This window comes from Scatophagus argus, chromosome 13 (genome assembly GCF_020382885.2).
Source record: "Scatophagus argus isolate fScaArg1 chromosome 13, fScaArg1.pri, whole genome shotgun sequence".
Classification (NCBI taxonomy): domain Eukaryota; kingdom Metazoa; phylum Chordata; class Actinopteri; family Scatophagidae; genus Scatophagus; species Scatophagus argus.
The window spans coordinates 22504444-22520599 of record NC_058505.1 but is presented as its reverse complement, the minus strand read 5'-3'; the positions used below and the strand labels follow the sequence as shown (position 1 = coordinate 22520599).

General features: G+C 41.8%; 1 protein-coding gene across 8 annotated transcripts in view; it reads left to right on the top strand.

Moving 5' to 3' along the window:
• Positions 1-15401, top strand: part of fam110b (family with sequence similarity 110 member B) — a 36553-nt gene extending 21152 nt beyond the window's left edge. For 2 of the 8 annotated variants that reach the window (XM_046408926.1, XM_046408925.1), the window contains 4 exons: positions 670-788; positions 6507-7167; positions 9236-9648; positions 10048-15401. In XM_046408926.1, coding sequence (XP_046264882.1) covers positions 7045-7167; positions 9236-9648; positions 10048-10945 — 1434 coding nt within the window. In that variant the 5' untranslated portion in view covers positions 670-788; positions 6507-7044 and the 3' untranslated portion in view covers positions 10946-15401. The remainder of the gene's footprint in view (positions 1-669; positions 789-6506; positions 7168-9235; positions 9649-10047) is intronic. The other 6 variants (XR_006845079.1, XR_006845080.1, XR_006845078.1 and 3 more) reach the window with 6 other exon arrangements.
• Positions 15402-16156: the final 755 nt, after the last annotated feature.

Genomic DNA, 16156 nt, shown 5'->3' with positions numbered 1-16156 from the left:
GTGGCCTAGAGGTTGGAGAAGCGGCTTGTGATCGGAGGGTCACCGGTTCGATTCCCCCACCGGACGAACAGGAAAAATTTGGGTGTGGTGGAGTGATTCGTGCAAAAAATGCCCCCCCTCCATTAGTTGGCTGATGTGCCCTTGCGCGAAGCACTTAACCCCCCAATATGCTCCCCGGGTGCCTGATGCTGCCCACTGCTCCTGTGTGTGTTTCACTGCACTTAATTTGCCGGGTGTTGCATGTGTGTGTTCAACTAAGGATGGGTCAAATGCAGAAGATGAATTCAGTGTGTGTATGTAAAAATGTATATACTGTCAATAAAGTGATTCTTCTTCTTCTTGAGCAAGCATTTGGCAACAATGGCGAGGAAAAACTGCCTTTTAGAAGGCAGAAACCTCGGAGCAGACCCCGTTCCTATACAATACAGTTACTTCTCCTTGTTTTCTTTTTAGATTGGGAATATTAGCTTCTATAAGGACTCCTACCTTTATAGACACTGTAGCAGTGAAGCACAGACAGCAGAAAGTGTTGCTGCCTCTGTTCTAGGGTTGTAAACATTCCTTACTGTCTGTAATGTGTGTAATTATTGCTGGAAGACGCTGACAACTGCTTTGGATGATTGATTTGTTCTTAATATTTTGTCATTTTTTTGTTTGTTCTGTTGACAGCTGTGACACCCACTGACAACCTGCAGCACCTGGAGGAGAAGGGAGAGGTGTCCAGTTCCAACAGCCAGTAGTCTGAAGCATAAAAGTATCTCAGTCAAGACAAGGACATCTCCAAACTGGTAAAAACAAAGCATTCCATTTATTTTCAGTTTACAAGAAGTATTTGGAAAGTTGTTGTGTTTTTTTTTTTTTTGTGGGGGGGGGGGGTTTGGGTAGAGAATTTGAACTAGTAAGAGGGAAGGCAAGAGTTGGATGTATTGTGTGATAGCCCAGCATTGTATGTTATATATGATATATGACTTGTTATGTTGTTTTAGGCTGAACCTCACTGAGGACAATAAATTTTGGGACCCTGAGGTCTGGTTTTCTTAAGACACTTGGTAAATACAAGCCAATGCCTGTGATGAACAATGGCATTACCTTCTCTGACTCGGCTTTTTTTGCTGCTTGTTTCACAGATGTGTCTTCATATCTCTCTCTTCACGCTCAATTCAATTCAATTCAATTCCATTCAGTTAATCCATATAGCACTACATCACAGCAAAGTTTATCTCGTGACACTTTCCAACTAGAGCAGGTAGCAGACAATAGACCATACTCTTTAATATAGTCTTTAAAATATAGAGACCAACATTCCACCATGCAAGGACTTGGTGACAGTAGCGAGGCAGAAACCTTGGAGCAGACCCGGCTCTAGGTCTAGCCGTTTGCCTTGACTGGTTGAGTCCATAATGGTCTGCTCCATACAGAGAATCTATCAGGCGAGCAAGCAGTGCACCTTCTGTACGTGGTGCTATGATGGGATGCATACAGTGTGCATGCTACCTCCATGGACATGTTTCTGCAGTGTTTTGCTCAGGAGGTTGAGCTTTCATTGATAGCCAAGGTGTATCTTCTTACACAGAAGTATCACACGAGAGGGGCGTCACGAAGCAGGGAAAGACACGTCATCGCTGATAAGACACAACCAGAAGTGAACGTTTGTGTCTGTGGTATCATTAAGTTTGGTCCCACCCTGTTGTGCTGGATGTTGGCTCTTACTACTGTCCTGTGATTGGCTGCTACTCGCGAGCTCGACATTACGGGTCTGCTTGAACCAAAACCATTATCTTTCCCTGGAGTGAATATTTAACTGTGAGAATGAACATTTCACAGTAGACCTTTTGACTTGTCAAAACAGGGAAAACAACAGGTCTAACCAATAGGCTCAATAATGGTAGCATTCCATTCTGGTGAGCGAGTCCTGGGTCCTGGTATGCTTTAATGGATTGACTTCATTAATGTTTTGTTATGTTGACATGCGGTTTTTCTGCAGTGAAGAGACAAAGGCATGAATGAGGTTTATCAGTAAAAACACTGATATGTCTGTCTTGCTGTACTTGATTTCTCAGCACCTGTCTTTTGGTAATCGTAGGACAACATCTTGTTCAAAGTTTGTAAATCACCCAGGTTATTAAAATGGAAAAACTCCTTTTGAAAGTAGGGTGAATACGAGTGAGAATGTGGACTGCACCGGTTCCTGCTGCTAGGAGTGTGCTTTGTGTCTGCTCAACATGCTGCTAACACAGGAAAAAGAAAGAGCTAGAGGGTCTGTGTGTGTTTTCTATTGTTTCCTGGCTGTATGCCCAGAGGTGACACATGGGAGAGAGAGAGAGACCTAAAACAGGGGTGAAGAGAAGAGGAAAATCACGCTGAAATGACGTTGTACACAGTTTGTAGACGCTGACATGTGGATAATGGTAAATCAGGTCATTTCTGTGTATGACAGATATATGACTGAGGGTTCAGTGTGTGTTAACGGGGTCTGTGAATGATTCAGTGCTACATGATGCGGTCAGTTGAAGCTTCGCTGTAACAGAGCGGAAGAGAGGTGGTCAAGGAAAAGAATCAGTAAGTATGCATGTAAGAGTAGATGGAAGCCACCTCTTTGGCTATCAGGAAGTTGAGAATAGAAAATCTCTCTACAACCCCCACAGCTGCTGCTAGACCTTGCTAAAAAAACAAAATCCCTGTGCACAGCGCCCACAGTGCTCTCACCTGGGAGCATTAAGATGAATGGACCAGAGCAACACATATACTTCTGTTTTTCTAACCTGGCTGGTTTCAGTCATCTTCAGTCAGCTTAAAATTCTACATGCTAACATGCACAACTAGAGGACACAGATGGGTTTAAGGATGGAAGCTTGTAATATAAATACACCCAGTGTGTGTGCTTTCAGTCCACATCTCGGCTGTCCTGCAGCACACATCTGATTTCTGGTAAACAGAACGAGACACTGCAATTCATAAAGTCAGAAATGAACAACAGCCAAGTGTTCTCTGGAAAAGAAAAGACATCTAGGACTGGAATCCACCTCCTCTGTCTCGTGACTATCAGATGTTTAGTGTGTGCGTGAGCGCGTATGTGCGTTTGTCAGCTGATTTTTTTAGCTTTGATTTTTGAAAGCAAGAGAAACGTAGCAGCAGTGTTTTTCCCAACTCCTAGAGAATGGTATGCTCAAAACGGGTTAAACTCCATGAGAAATAAGACACAGAGAGTGTCTGTAGGATAATGGAAGCAGACAAGATATTTGTTTGTCTTCTTTTGTCTGATACTGTGTTCCACAGGAAATGAGCAAGACACATGTTCCTAATCCAAATGAAATCAGTGCTTTATTTTGTGTGTGTGTATGTGTGTGTGTTCATCCTTTTGTTAATGCATTACACTCACAGATCCTTAAAATGTCCTCCAGTGCTGCACACCACATGCTTCAGGCCTCAAAAACAACAAAATTACATATTAATAATATATAATAGGCCAATAATGGGAAAACTGATATAATCATCTGTCAGCAATAATGAACCTTTGGCTGATAAATACAGCCAATAATATTAAGTCAGACGGCTTTAATAGACTTTCTAAGCAATGATAAATTATATAAAGACCCCATGCACTAAATACAAAACATCACATTCACATACCATGCAACAATATGTGTAGCATATTCAAGTTCTAACCTTCAGGCCATCCTGAAGATGACCCTCACTGCTAGTTACTGACCATTACAAGAAGGTTAATCACATGCACAAATAAAACAAAAGGTCTTGAGCGCACACAACTATTGTTAAAGACCAACTCTTTAACACATAGCTTTTCTGGGGTTTTAAAATGTATACTTCGACTCAGATGTTAGCAAGAAGCGGTGACACCGGTTACAGCCGCTGATGTCCTCTCCTCCCTCAACCTCAACCCCCCCCCCCCCCACCACACACACACACACACACACACACACACACACACACACACACACACACACGAGAAGCAGTGCTAGAAGCTCAGAAGTTTTGAGCTTGAAGGGGGGCACGAAGATTATTCTTAAACCATCGTTTCAGAATTCGTTGGTTGCTGTTATGTAAAACAGACGGAGACAGACGGCTGCAGTGGTCGAGAAAGCTACATCAGCGTTAGCACAAACTATTTGAAACTGAGAATTAAAACAGTTTTTTTCTGATTGTTCTGATGCAGTGTTGCATCGCTGGATTTTGTGTGAATCCAGCCAAAGTACATGCTTTATCCCTCCCCACTGTGTGGCTTGCTCTGTGCGTAGTTTAGCCCCGCCCCCGACTACATCACACGGGAAAACGGTTTAATAAAGGCTTGGGAGAACAACATTGTGGTGCTAAAACATGAGTATTTGGAGCAATACTTGAATGTTCTAATTAGAATACATAAGGAACACTACTGGGATGCTACTGAATGATGTCGTTTATAATCAGGGAAGAGGAAGCCACTGATATTGGATTGATAGATTTGTATCTATATTAATTATAAATATGAAAACGGCTGGTGGTCTGCTTGTGTTTATTCTCTCTTTCGTGTGTGTGTGTGTGTGTGTGTGGTTGAGGAACTACTGTCTGCCTTTATTAAAGAATACATCATCTAATCTAGTTTGATAACATTGCTTGTATAATGTTGTTGCGCACAATATTTATTAATACTCTTCACACTTTCAGAGGACAGTGAGACACATCTGTTTTTCCTACCATAATTTGAAATTGAAGAATAAGAAGAAGGAAAGTGGAGAAAGAGGAAAAGACAATTAAGACTATACAGCGCTATACAAAGATTCAGAATCAGCCATGGCTGAATCTGTCATGGGGGAATGTGCTAAAATAAAGCCTGTATCGCAAAACTGTGGGAATCTTAACAAGAGATGTCCAAAGGTCAACTTGCTAGATTTTGCTTGGACGACACTCACATACTGACCGAACCTGAACCCCAAACAACACTTTTTAGACGAGCACGACATGTTGTCGGTGAGGAGGAAGATAGAGAAATGGAGGGGCAGCAGATCTGAAGGGCGCTCAAGGCCATGGGGAACACAGGCTGGATGATGAAAATCCTGCTCTGACTTAAATTCAGGACAGACTCTACAGGGACCATCAGGAATCAATATCTAACCAAAGTCTTCAAACCATTCAACACCTTGAAAGGATAGTTCACCCCAACATCGAAGGCGTATTTTTCCTTTTAGCTGTAGATTCTGTTAGATTATAGGTGTGAGTTGCAAAGTTTTGGAGATATTGGCTTTGAATATTGGCTCTGTGTCTGCCTTCTCTCAAATATAACAGAATTAGATGGCACTTTGCTTGTGCTGCTCAAAGGTCCAAAACTCGGTAAAAACAACGTCTCTTTCTGGAGACCGATGACCCCATTTGGTAAGATAATCCTCAGATTCACGTAGCAGTTTCATGTAGAAATTATTTTCTCTTTATACCAAGTAATACTGCATCACCACACAGAAGGAAACCTGCATCTACCCATGGATGATAGACTTGTGAGGGCGGGATAGAGACTCCTTAGCTACCTTAGTTAGATTAATTAGCAAGCCTCTGGTGCAACTTGATCAACCAACTGAAAAGCACTCTGTACAGCAGTGGGGCCAGGGTCTCAGGGCTCAGCTCAACTCGTTGCCTATCTCACCTGACTACGAGGGAGAGGCGGGGTACACTCTGGACTGCTTCAGACCAGCCTCTCACAGGGCTGACACACAAAGATGTACAATCACACACTCACACCTTGGGGCAATGTGGAGTAGCCATTTAAATTGATAAGCATGTTTTTGTGGGGGGAATCTGGAGTAAAAACCCACACAGAAAGGCCCAGACCAGAACTTGAACTGGAAACCCTCTTGATATGAGGTGACAGTGCTAACCAGCACACCACCATGTAGCTATTTTAAAATACCAGATTTCTCCAGTGGTGAAATAAATCCACGTCGTAAACATTTTAGGTTTAAAGTCAAGTACTTCGGTAAAAGTACTGATTCCATGGTTCGGCTAAAGGATTTGCTGTGACATAAAGTGATTTCATTGATCTGTGTCAGTAAACTTTTTGAATTTGAGGTCCAGTATTTTTATGATCATGCATCTCACAAATAGTGACCTATCATTAACATAACAGAGGTAAAGAAATAAATTGATAAGAAGAAGCCTGCATTCATGTTTTTACACTCAGTGCTCGTGGACCACAGAGCGGTTGGCTGGTAAGCTCGACTGCTTCTGGAACTCAACCAAGTGTTTAAATGAAAAGTTTTATGCTTCTGTTTATGTCATCAGGGTTTATTTTTCTATTCAGTAACCATCAGGTATTTTGTGTTTTCTTTACCAGCATGAAATACACAGTCAGTATGCATATGTGCATATGTGTTTAGCAGGTTATATGGTTTGTTTATACCATGACCTTGCCTACTGCAATTTAAGTGTATTTGTATGTCTGTTCCTGCCATTTCTGCTGTGTGTGTGATGTCATGTCATAACCATTGGCTATTTCTCTCTCTCTCTTTTGTCTATTTCAGAGAGTTTGGCAGGCTGAACAGAGAGCTGAAGTGAGCGTGGAGAGGCGCTGGGCCTTTACTTGCCCACTATCCTTTGCTTTTCCTTTGCCCCTGTGGAAGCACTCGTCCACACCACTGCACTGAAGCACACTTATCGCTCTTGTTCCTCTTTCCGTTCTGCCACTGCACTTGTTTTCTCTGTTTCTATCCATCTTGTCTGTCTTGCTTAATGTATAGGTCAGTGGAGGCTAAGCACTAGAAACCTCTCATAAAGACCAGTGAAATAAATTGTTTAGGTTCTAGAGCTGCTAACAGAGATCATCCTCCTCAGGCAATGCAGTAGTAAGCTACCAGCCCCCCTCCCACCCAGCCCAGAGTCTGGTTCAGTCACACAGGGTTCCACAGGCAATGAGGAGGGCCAGGGGCTTTATCTCTTTCTAGACTTTCTCTTCTCCACCTTGTGTCTTCATGTTTTGGGGGTCCTCTAGTGCCCTCACCCTTTGTCAATCCCCCCGCACCCGCTGTCACCACGGCCGGCCACCCCAGTCGCCTCGTTGCCATGCCGACAGAGACACTGGCTCCAGCCCTGCCAGATAGCAAGGCCGCTGGCCCCGCAACGCCCTTCAGTTCTTCTGTACCCCTCCGCATCCTCAATAAGGGCCCTGACTACTTCAGGAGACAGGTACTGTTACAAGGCTCTGTGGAATCAGCAGCATGCCGAAGTGATGGAAACAAGACTGTGTGTGTGTGTGTGTGTGTGTGTGTGTGTGTCTGTGCATCTGTGCATTTAGCATATAAAAATCAATTTACTAGTCTCAGAGAACACAACTCAACTAATGAAAACATGTCTTCTGTGGCTCTGGAGGGAGGTCCATCTGACTAATATCAATTTAGCTTTAACAACTACAGAATTACAGAATAACAGAAAGCCTGCATTGCAAATGATGGACAAGAAGTTTAAAAGACATGGACATCAGCCATTTAGAGAGGGTCTAACAAAAGAAGGGACTGCATTGTAGGATCCCACATGAGGGACTGAAAGTCAGAACATCTCCACCTCTGCTGCTTCACCTTTCACAGTTTTTTTTAAAATGTGTCCCTCACAAGTGCCAGGTTCTGATCAAGTACAGATGTAGTGCCAGTGTGAGGACAAAGGGATCATTTTTATATAATTAATATGGATTATTATGTAGGCTGTAGCTGGACACATCATTAACCATAGGTGGAAATATTCATACACTATCAATGTCCTTGCATTATCTAAAAATATGCATATGTATTAAGAATTTTTGAATAACCAATCAAACAGTGCTCTGCACAGCAGTGGAAGTGGGGCTTTAGGGCTCCTCTCAACTCACTGAGGAAAGACAAAAAGGGGGAGAAGATGGTCAGAGATTGTAATTTCCTGTGGCATGCTCTAAAAGAGAAAAATAGAAAGCACAAACAGAGTTTACAGTAGATGGCAGTCAACATGCCCCCTGTTTACTTTGGAGAAGCACCAGGAGTACTGGTTTAGGAAGCTAAGCAAGAAGAAGCTGCCATGGACCAGGACAGTATTTTAGCTGCCTAAAACAGTGTCCACCTCAAAAAAAAAATCAATATCCCTCTCTCCAAAGACAACATACTCCAGTTTTCTAAATATTTCTTTGTTGTCCCCATTACAAGTAATTTTTGGGACACTGCTGTTATGGTAACTTAACATTACACCGTGCGTCATAGTTGTTATTTGGGCATGTTATATTTTCTGTTCACCATAATGTTTATGCATGAATGACAAAATGGCTTAAACTAAGTAATTCATTGAAACAAAGCCATTCAGCTCGCCATTCAGCTATTGTCCTTGCCCACATTTGTTAGTATTTATCTTAACTGCATATTACTCTAGTGATGTTTAAAGTGAAGTGATGCACACTGATCTATGATGGTCATAGCAGTTCTCTGAGGCCCATAATTTTATAATCAGGCATCTGACAAATAGGGTCCAAGTGGAGAGAGAGGGTTAGGTTAACTCTGAAATGGTAAATAGAGAGTAATATACATAATAATAATAAATAATAATAAACAGTTAGGGGTATATGGTAACAGATATACAGAATAGACACTAAGATAAGTAGAAACAACATGAAATGAATACATAAACATATTGTAAACAGTATGAAAACCGTATGAACATGTGCAGCCATTGCTAGGGTGGTGACGATCTCCTGTTCTACATCTATGGGTGTTAAAATTCCTGGAGTTTGGGAAGTACAGATCCCATTATACACCACTCTCTTTAGGGCTTTAAAGAGAGTGGTGTATATTAGGATGTTATCCACAACACGAGAGTAGAAGGACTTTTGGAACGCCAGAGAGAGACTGAACTTCTTAAACTGTCTGAGTTAGTAAAGGTATTCAGATTACGTCCATAGATATATTTTGTAAATATGGTAGCTCAGTGGTTGTAATTATGTTGTCTCACAGCGGGGAAGTTCTGGGATTTGAAACCTACTTGACCAACAGGTTTTTGTATGTTCTCATGGTGTGACTGTGTCAACTGTCCAAACACTTGCAGATTTGCATGAGAACAAATGCGTTTCATTGTGAATGTCAATGGTTTTTCTGTCAAATTTTAGCCCTGATAGGGCTGCAATTTGTTAGGTTCCCCCTGCCTCTCCAACCTAGGATACACAAGGATGGGCAGATGGGATATGTGTATATGGAAAATTGTTGAGGGTTGTGCATTATATTGTTTTTAATCTGTGTTTCAGGTGGAACCTAATCCAAAGCGCCTCAGTGCTGTTGAAAGATTAGAAGCTGACAAGGCCAAATATGTCAAGAGTCAGGAAGTTATCAACGCCAAACAGGAGCCAATTAAACCCCCCATGCTGGCCAAGCCTCCCATCAGTCACACCCTCCTGTCTAAAAGAGGCTCTGGGATTGGTGGAGGAGGAAATGGAGGCGGGATACCTTTCAAAGCATCCAATAACAATGCCAAGTCAGACTCATGCGCAACAAGCAGTGGCAGCAGCAAACGGGGGAATTTAAACCTGGAGATCCTGAAAAATCTGCTAAACTCATCGTCATCTTCAGGAGCAGGATCTGAAGGACTAGGAAGTGGAGCTAAGAGTGCTGTGTTGATGAGGTCATCGGGGGGAATGGCCAAGAGCTGGACACCATCAGGGTAAATTCTTATGCATGAATATGAATTATATTAAGTTTGTGCTGTGTGAGTTTTTCTATCCACTATGTATGATGGCATTCACACTGGTTTTGCTATAAAGTACACAGCCACAGGGTAATGTACAGGGGACTAAATCAAGATACGATATTATCACAATGAGGCTCAATGGTTTTTCCAGGAAAACTCTGAGCAGTCCATGTTTTTTTTAAATTGTGAAAGAGGCATGTCCAAGCTAAAAGGTTGTTACGTTGCTATTTATATCTACACTTATGCAAGCACAGGGAAGCACAGCAAATTCAGCCTGTTTTTCAGCCTCCACATTCTCTTAATCAGCCATCATTGTCATCCTACCTGTTGTACTGCATGTCATGTCTTTATCTTTCGCTTTTCTCCATCTAGGATGCCGTTGACCTACCGATCTACAATGACACTTAATGAGCAACCAGCGGACTCAGCTCCAAGTCCAAGCACGTCACACTCCCTCCGCTCCTTTTCCCATTCCCTGAAGGTCCCTCCAATCAACAGCGGGGGACGTCGCAGTCCACAACAGGGTGGAAACCTCAACCTTAGCAGACGAGTGCTAGATGAAAGAGGAGGTGAAGGAGTTACAGATCGATCTCGCTCCCCACTACCTCCACTGCTCACATCCCATTCGTCCTCTGACCTCTTGCGATTGTGCAATGGCAAGCCACTACGCACTGCCCGATCTAGCAGCTCCTCAGCCCCACCGCTCCCTCCAAAACCCAACCCAGCCTCCCTCCCTCCCCCACTTTCCTTATCACTGCCTCGCCCTCGTCCAACTCCTTCGCCCTCGCCCTGTGACAATACCACCCCTCAGTCTCTGCCTTGTGATTTCGGAGACCCTTCCAATACTTCAGTTGATCCCAACCTGGAGCTTGAGCTCGGTTCCTCTGTGGCTCGTCGTTCCTCACTACACAGATCTAAATCAGACCTGTCAGACCGGTACGCCCGGGCTGGAGCTGACGTGGAACGCTTCTTTAATTACTGCGGCCTTGACCCCGAGGAGCTAGAGGCAGTCGGCCCAGAGAACTTTGCGCGAGCCAACTCAGATATTGTCAGCCTGAACTTCCGATCAGCTTCTATGATCTCCTCCGACTGCGACCAGTCGCGACGATCCTCTAATGATGGACTGTCAGATGGAGATGAGGACGAGGAAGAGGAGGCTGGGGAACGTGTTCCGTATGGCATCTCAGCTGTGGAGCGAAATGCAAGAGTCATTAAGTGGTTGTACAGCATCAAACAGGCAAGAGAGACTCAAAAAGTCTCACATGTTTAGGACATGCACTACAGTGGACTGGATGTAATGTAAGCTATCCACAAACTGCCCCTTGTTTCAGAGTTGATACTTGGACCATAATTTCTCACAGGCTTGGAAACTGCGATCCCGGGGTTGTACTGAAAATGTATCAAAATGTATATATAGATGAATGAATGGCTGGAAGAGAAAGTCTGATACAAACTGGGTAAGAAAACAAACTTTTTGTTTAGGAATTAATGAACAAAGTGAGGAAAAGGATTCTAATCCTCCCATGTGGAGACCAACATGAACACTAAGAACATAAAGGAATAAAACCTGGACAGTCCCACGAACAAAATGGTCAGTCTGGAAAGACAAACATGGAACATGTATGAAAACTAAGTAGTTAATGAAATGTTCCTCTATGGACACTGTTTAAGTCCAACAGACATCATCTGTCAGTTTGCTTGTGCAACAAGAGCGAAAAGCACTACAAGTCTAACCTCTTCACTACGAAAGGTTATAGGCCTTTTCTCTGAGAGAACATTTTGGCTTGTCAGAAATAGGTTTGACTAACATTCCATTTAGGTGTAGCCCCCCGTGTACTCAATCATAGGTATTTCTGTAGTAGGATACAGTTGACTAATCAGAGCATTGCATTAACAAAGAGAGCAACAGCAGCCTAGTTTACTGATCAGATCTGAAAGTGCAATTAACGAATATGCCCTTGTGGAGTACAAGGCACAACTGAATTTTGAAATAATTTTAAATCAAACATTAATTTATTTCCCCCAGTTGAATGCAATTTTGAATTTCTAATAGAGAGTGACATTATGTTCTACTCATAGCAAGTGGAACCATAGCTTCTGTGTAAACTGAAACTTGCAGATTGGTCAAGGAAATACGAATGAAAATAAACCCCACTTCCATCTCCGAAATGAAAGGGTAATTAAGTCTAATAGTCAGACATGTATTATTTTAGATGTGCTACCACCAGGCTTCTGACACCATTGACATTTACAGACATTTCAGTTCCACTGGTGCTTTTCCTGCAACGACAAATCAAAAGGTACCCTTTGAGAAAGGCCTACGTGACAGTGTCTCTGTTTGAACAAACTTTGAAAAAGGTCCTGACATCTTTGCAAATTAGGTGCTGAACTCTATCTGTCAAAAATTAGAAATCACTTGGGAAATTCGGTGATGCTGGTACACTGTGCGACTGTAAAGAAGTTAGGTCAGTGTTTCTTGATATTTGTTAAAGGTAGTTGATCAATTCAGCTCTAGTTTCATTGGTCACAAAAATGAGGTTCTTAATGCATCAAGGTGTTAACAATGACAATGCAAAAAGCTGAAAAGTAACACAAATGGTGGCGTGCTAGCTTTCACTGAGCTGTAGCTCTTGTTCTGTTGGATGTTGTAATTGTTAAATGAAGTCTTGGAATGTGTGATGAATTACTGACAAAGGAAACAGGACCTTGGCATAGTAATTTGAACACATACATACAATATAACATATTATCTCTGAAGCATATTTATCCACACAGCATTAAGGCTTCACTGTCATATCATTATCCTGAGTAACATCAACCTGTTCATGTTAAGCAACAAAACATTTCACTGGAGAGTTTTAGTGTCCTGTGATGGGATATGGTTATTCAACCCCTGTTCCACACCGACCAGAACCCTCACATTTGGAATTCAAGTCATGATTAGTTGTAAATCGGAGGATTTCACTGAGCATTCAAATAGAATGAATGAAATTAGGTCAGTTGGCCAAAGTGTGAAATGTTCTATAAGGCTTAATGAATGCTTAATGGTGCTGTCTTAGGGTTCCTTTCCACCTAGCCTCTGGGGTTCAGGTCAAATGAGCTCTACTGCATTTGTCTGTTTAATTTGGTCTTCTTTAGGGTTGTGTGACTGAGTGGTGTCTTTACCTTAAGGGCCCGGTTATGGTGATGACCAAACTATCCAGACTCAAAGAAACAGGTTTATTTATCCCCAGTCACAGGTATGGGTATTTTTCCTCATCCATCACAATTCCCTCTACCTGTCCGTGACATGTAAGTGCCAGTTGCACTCTTTACTAACAGTGCTCATTAACAGTTAAATACACAAATTAAGTTCAGTAAAGTGCAACATTATGTGCTGTCAATCCATTTTTTTCTGTGACCGTCCTATTATACATGTATTACCCCAGCTGACCAATCAGTGAGTAAATAGCCGGTCCATACGATTTCGTGGTTACAGCCCATCATTCGTAATACATAAGTGACAAATGAACCAAACTATTTGTTTTAAAGTAACCTAAACAATCACTGCACAGACTCCCTGAGTTTGTCTTTGCAGTTTGCCTTCAACAGATGAAATAAATAATGCCTCGAGCATTTCCCAGCAATAATATTACAGGACACCAAAACTCTCCTTTCAAAACAATGTATAAACTTGTGATTGTGTAGACCACCAGGCATTCTCTAAACCTACACTGAAAGCAATACTAAAGAATCTGTCTGCTCACTATTATAGCACATATTATAGAACAGTATAACAGGAAAGTGGAGATTGTGGTTTTATGTCAGCGCTCTCTCCAAATGCCACTTAAGATTTAGGGTGTTTATAGTTGCTTATGCTCTAGCGACGCCCTGTAACGTTACACACACAGAAGATTTAAGCTGAATACCTTGTCGATTCCCTTATCTCTGCTTTTTCTCTCTCCTCCTCCCTGGCTGTCCTCAAACCCAGGCACAGGAAGGAACCTGTTTCTTTACCCTTGCGTGTTCCTGATGATGGGTGGGGGGAGGGGGGTGAATTACCAAGTTCACCTCCAACCTTATCCTTGTTGGCTGTCTACATGTCTGCATGTCACTGACATGTCCCAAGGCCTAAAGCCATATCGGTGTGAATGCAGAGCCTCTGTCAGTGTCTGTCTGCCCCTCCATCTCCCTTCACCTCCCCCTGATCTGTGGTGGTAGGTTTGCCTCAACGTGTCCAACAACAGCAACAACCCTGCTGCTTACTTCACTTCCCTTCACAATGCACTCTGTGAGACCAGACGTAACTTTGGAGATAAAAATGATCAAACCCTTTGACTGTAACCCTAAAAGATTAAAGGATCGGTTAGAGTTAAGGCTTCAGTATGCTTCAAACATAGTCCTCATTCAATCTTCTAACAGCATGTGAAACTTTTCTTTAATCTTCCAAAACAGACAATCCAAGCCGATTTCACGTGGTGATTATTTATATGTTTGGTGGTCTGAAATCAAGCATGTTCTTGAAAAATTTCAGGTGTTGTGCAGTGAAAACGTAACCCAGGGTTATTCATAGGAGAGAGTTCCAAGTGCAGAGACAGGCAACAGTGGATGGAGTGCCACCAATATAGACATGGACAGTTAAAAATCAGTCAAAAATATTTTTTGATTGTGTCAAGGTGAAAGGAGCTTTGGAACATACCTACTTGCTATGGCTATGTCAGACTATTTTAGCCTCAGAAGCATGAAGTACAGCTGAACCTTTTGTGCCTTACAGTGTAGTCATGCCACAAAGGTTATCATTTCATGGTCAGTACTGAAGGAATAATTACAGTGACCACTGTATCAAGACAAAAAAAAATCTAAACCTTGTAAAACACTGAAAATATATGCTATTGGAATTACGCTCCTGAGGAAGTCTCGCCATGGCATAGATCAGGTCTTGATCACACAACTTTCAGCCATACTAATAAAGCTGGCTGGTGTAAGTGAGAGAAAACTGAACATATTTGAGCAACAGCATTATGTTAGTTATAGGAGGTTTCAATTTTTGATGCACCCTAAGTTAGCCAGAAGTGGAAGTGAAGTGAACCCAGCTGGGGGTAACACCCATGCCCCATTTCCTTGCTCTGAGTTTGGGCTGTGCTAGCATGTTCTTGTCCAATACCCTGATCTGTCCTTCCCATGTGTCTTCCTAGTGACCTCCCCTTTGGAACCAGGAAACCCTGTTGCTTCTTACTGTCAACATTAACGAAGACAATATTGTACTGTTCTGACAGCATCATCATGCTTCAGTTTCACTTCTGTCTGTATGGTGTACCTTTGATTTTTATGTTTGTTTGTTTTTTTTATCTTTTGATTGACAGATAGAGTTCTTCTGTGGTAATTGCTTTGTCTTATTTTTTTTCTTCTATGTGTAAATGCTGTAAGAAAAAAATGTATATATTTGATTTAAAAAAAAAAAAGCAGTGTGTTGGATTTTCAGCTTTTCTCTGTCTGAAGGTGAACGTGTTACAAAAGATTCTGAACAACAAACTGCTGTTTTGTTCTTTGCCCTCGGTACAGAACTGCCTGATCGAACTGGGCAGGATTGTTTCAGAGACTTAGTGTTGACTGTTTTTTTTTTTTTTTGACGTGGAAACTGTTATATTTTGCTTGACTAAAAAACAAAAAACAAACAAAATGTGTTCATGTTTAGTTTCTTTTGATTATTTCAATAAATGGCTTCTTTTGCCATCTCTTGCCAGTGATGTGTTCTCACGTGTTCATTCCCTGAAGTGAGGCTGTGTAACTTCTGCTGAATGGCAACCACTGCGACCACCAATTGCAATCGCTGAATTATGACCCGTTGAATTTCCCTTTATTTAAAAAGTCCAAGCTGTATCTGGTTAGTGATTAAAACTAAGTACATTTAGTACTGCTTCTAAGTAAAATGGTGAGGTACTTGTGCTTTAGTATTTCCATTTTTTTGCTACTTATTTCCACTTGGAGTCAAATTTTGTACTTTTAACTCCACTACATTTATTTAATAACTTGAGTTAGTAGTTACTGTGCAGACTTAATGCTGCAACATGAATAGTGCATTAAAATTTGGTTTTATCAACAATCAGTTTTGTTTTTTTCTTAAATTACTGATTATTGGATCAGATAATTGGCCAAGCCAATAATTGGTGGACCCACTTGAATGCAATAGGTACATACATATAAATATGTGTAATTTACAACTTCTTGAAATTTCTGAACCGTTAACCTCCAATGTACATGCCGGTCATATTAGATCTTTTGTTGGCATTTTTGCTTTGAAATTGACAAGTTGCATCATGGGTGTTTTAGAACTTGCATATTCTCTCCTCTGCATTTCACTGCTCTCGTGAGTCTGTCTGGTCCTCCTGTGCTTCCTGTTACATGATGAATATACCCGAATGAAGCGTGTTCTGCACATGGGGAGCAGGACTATACCCAGGGCATATTTTTAACTAAGGTCCACTTATTTTACATTTGGTTA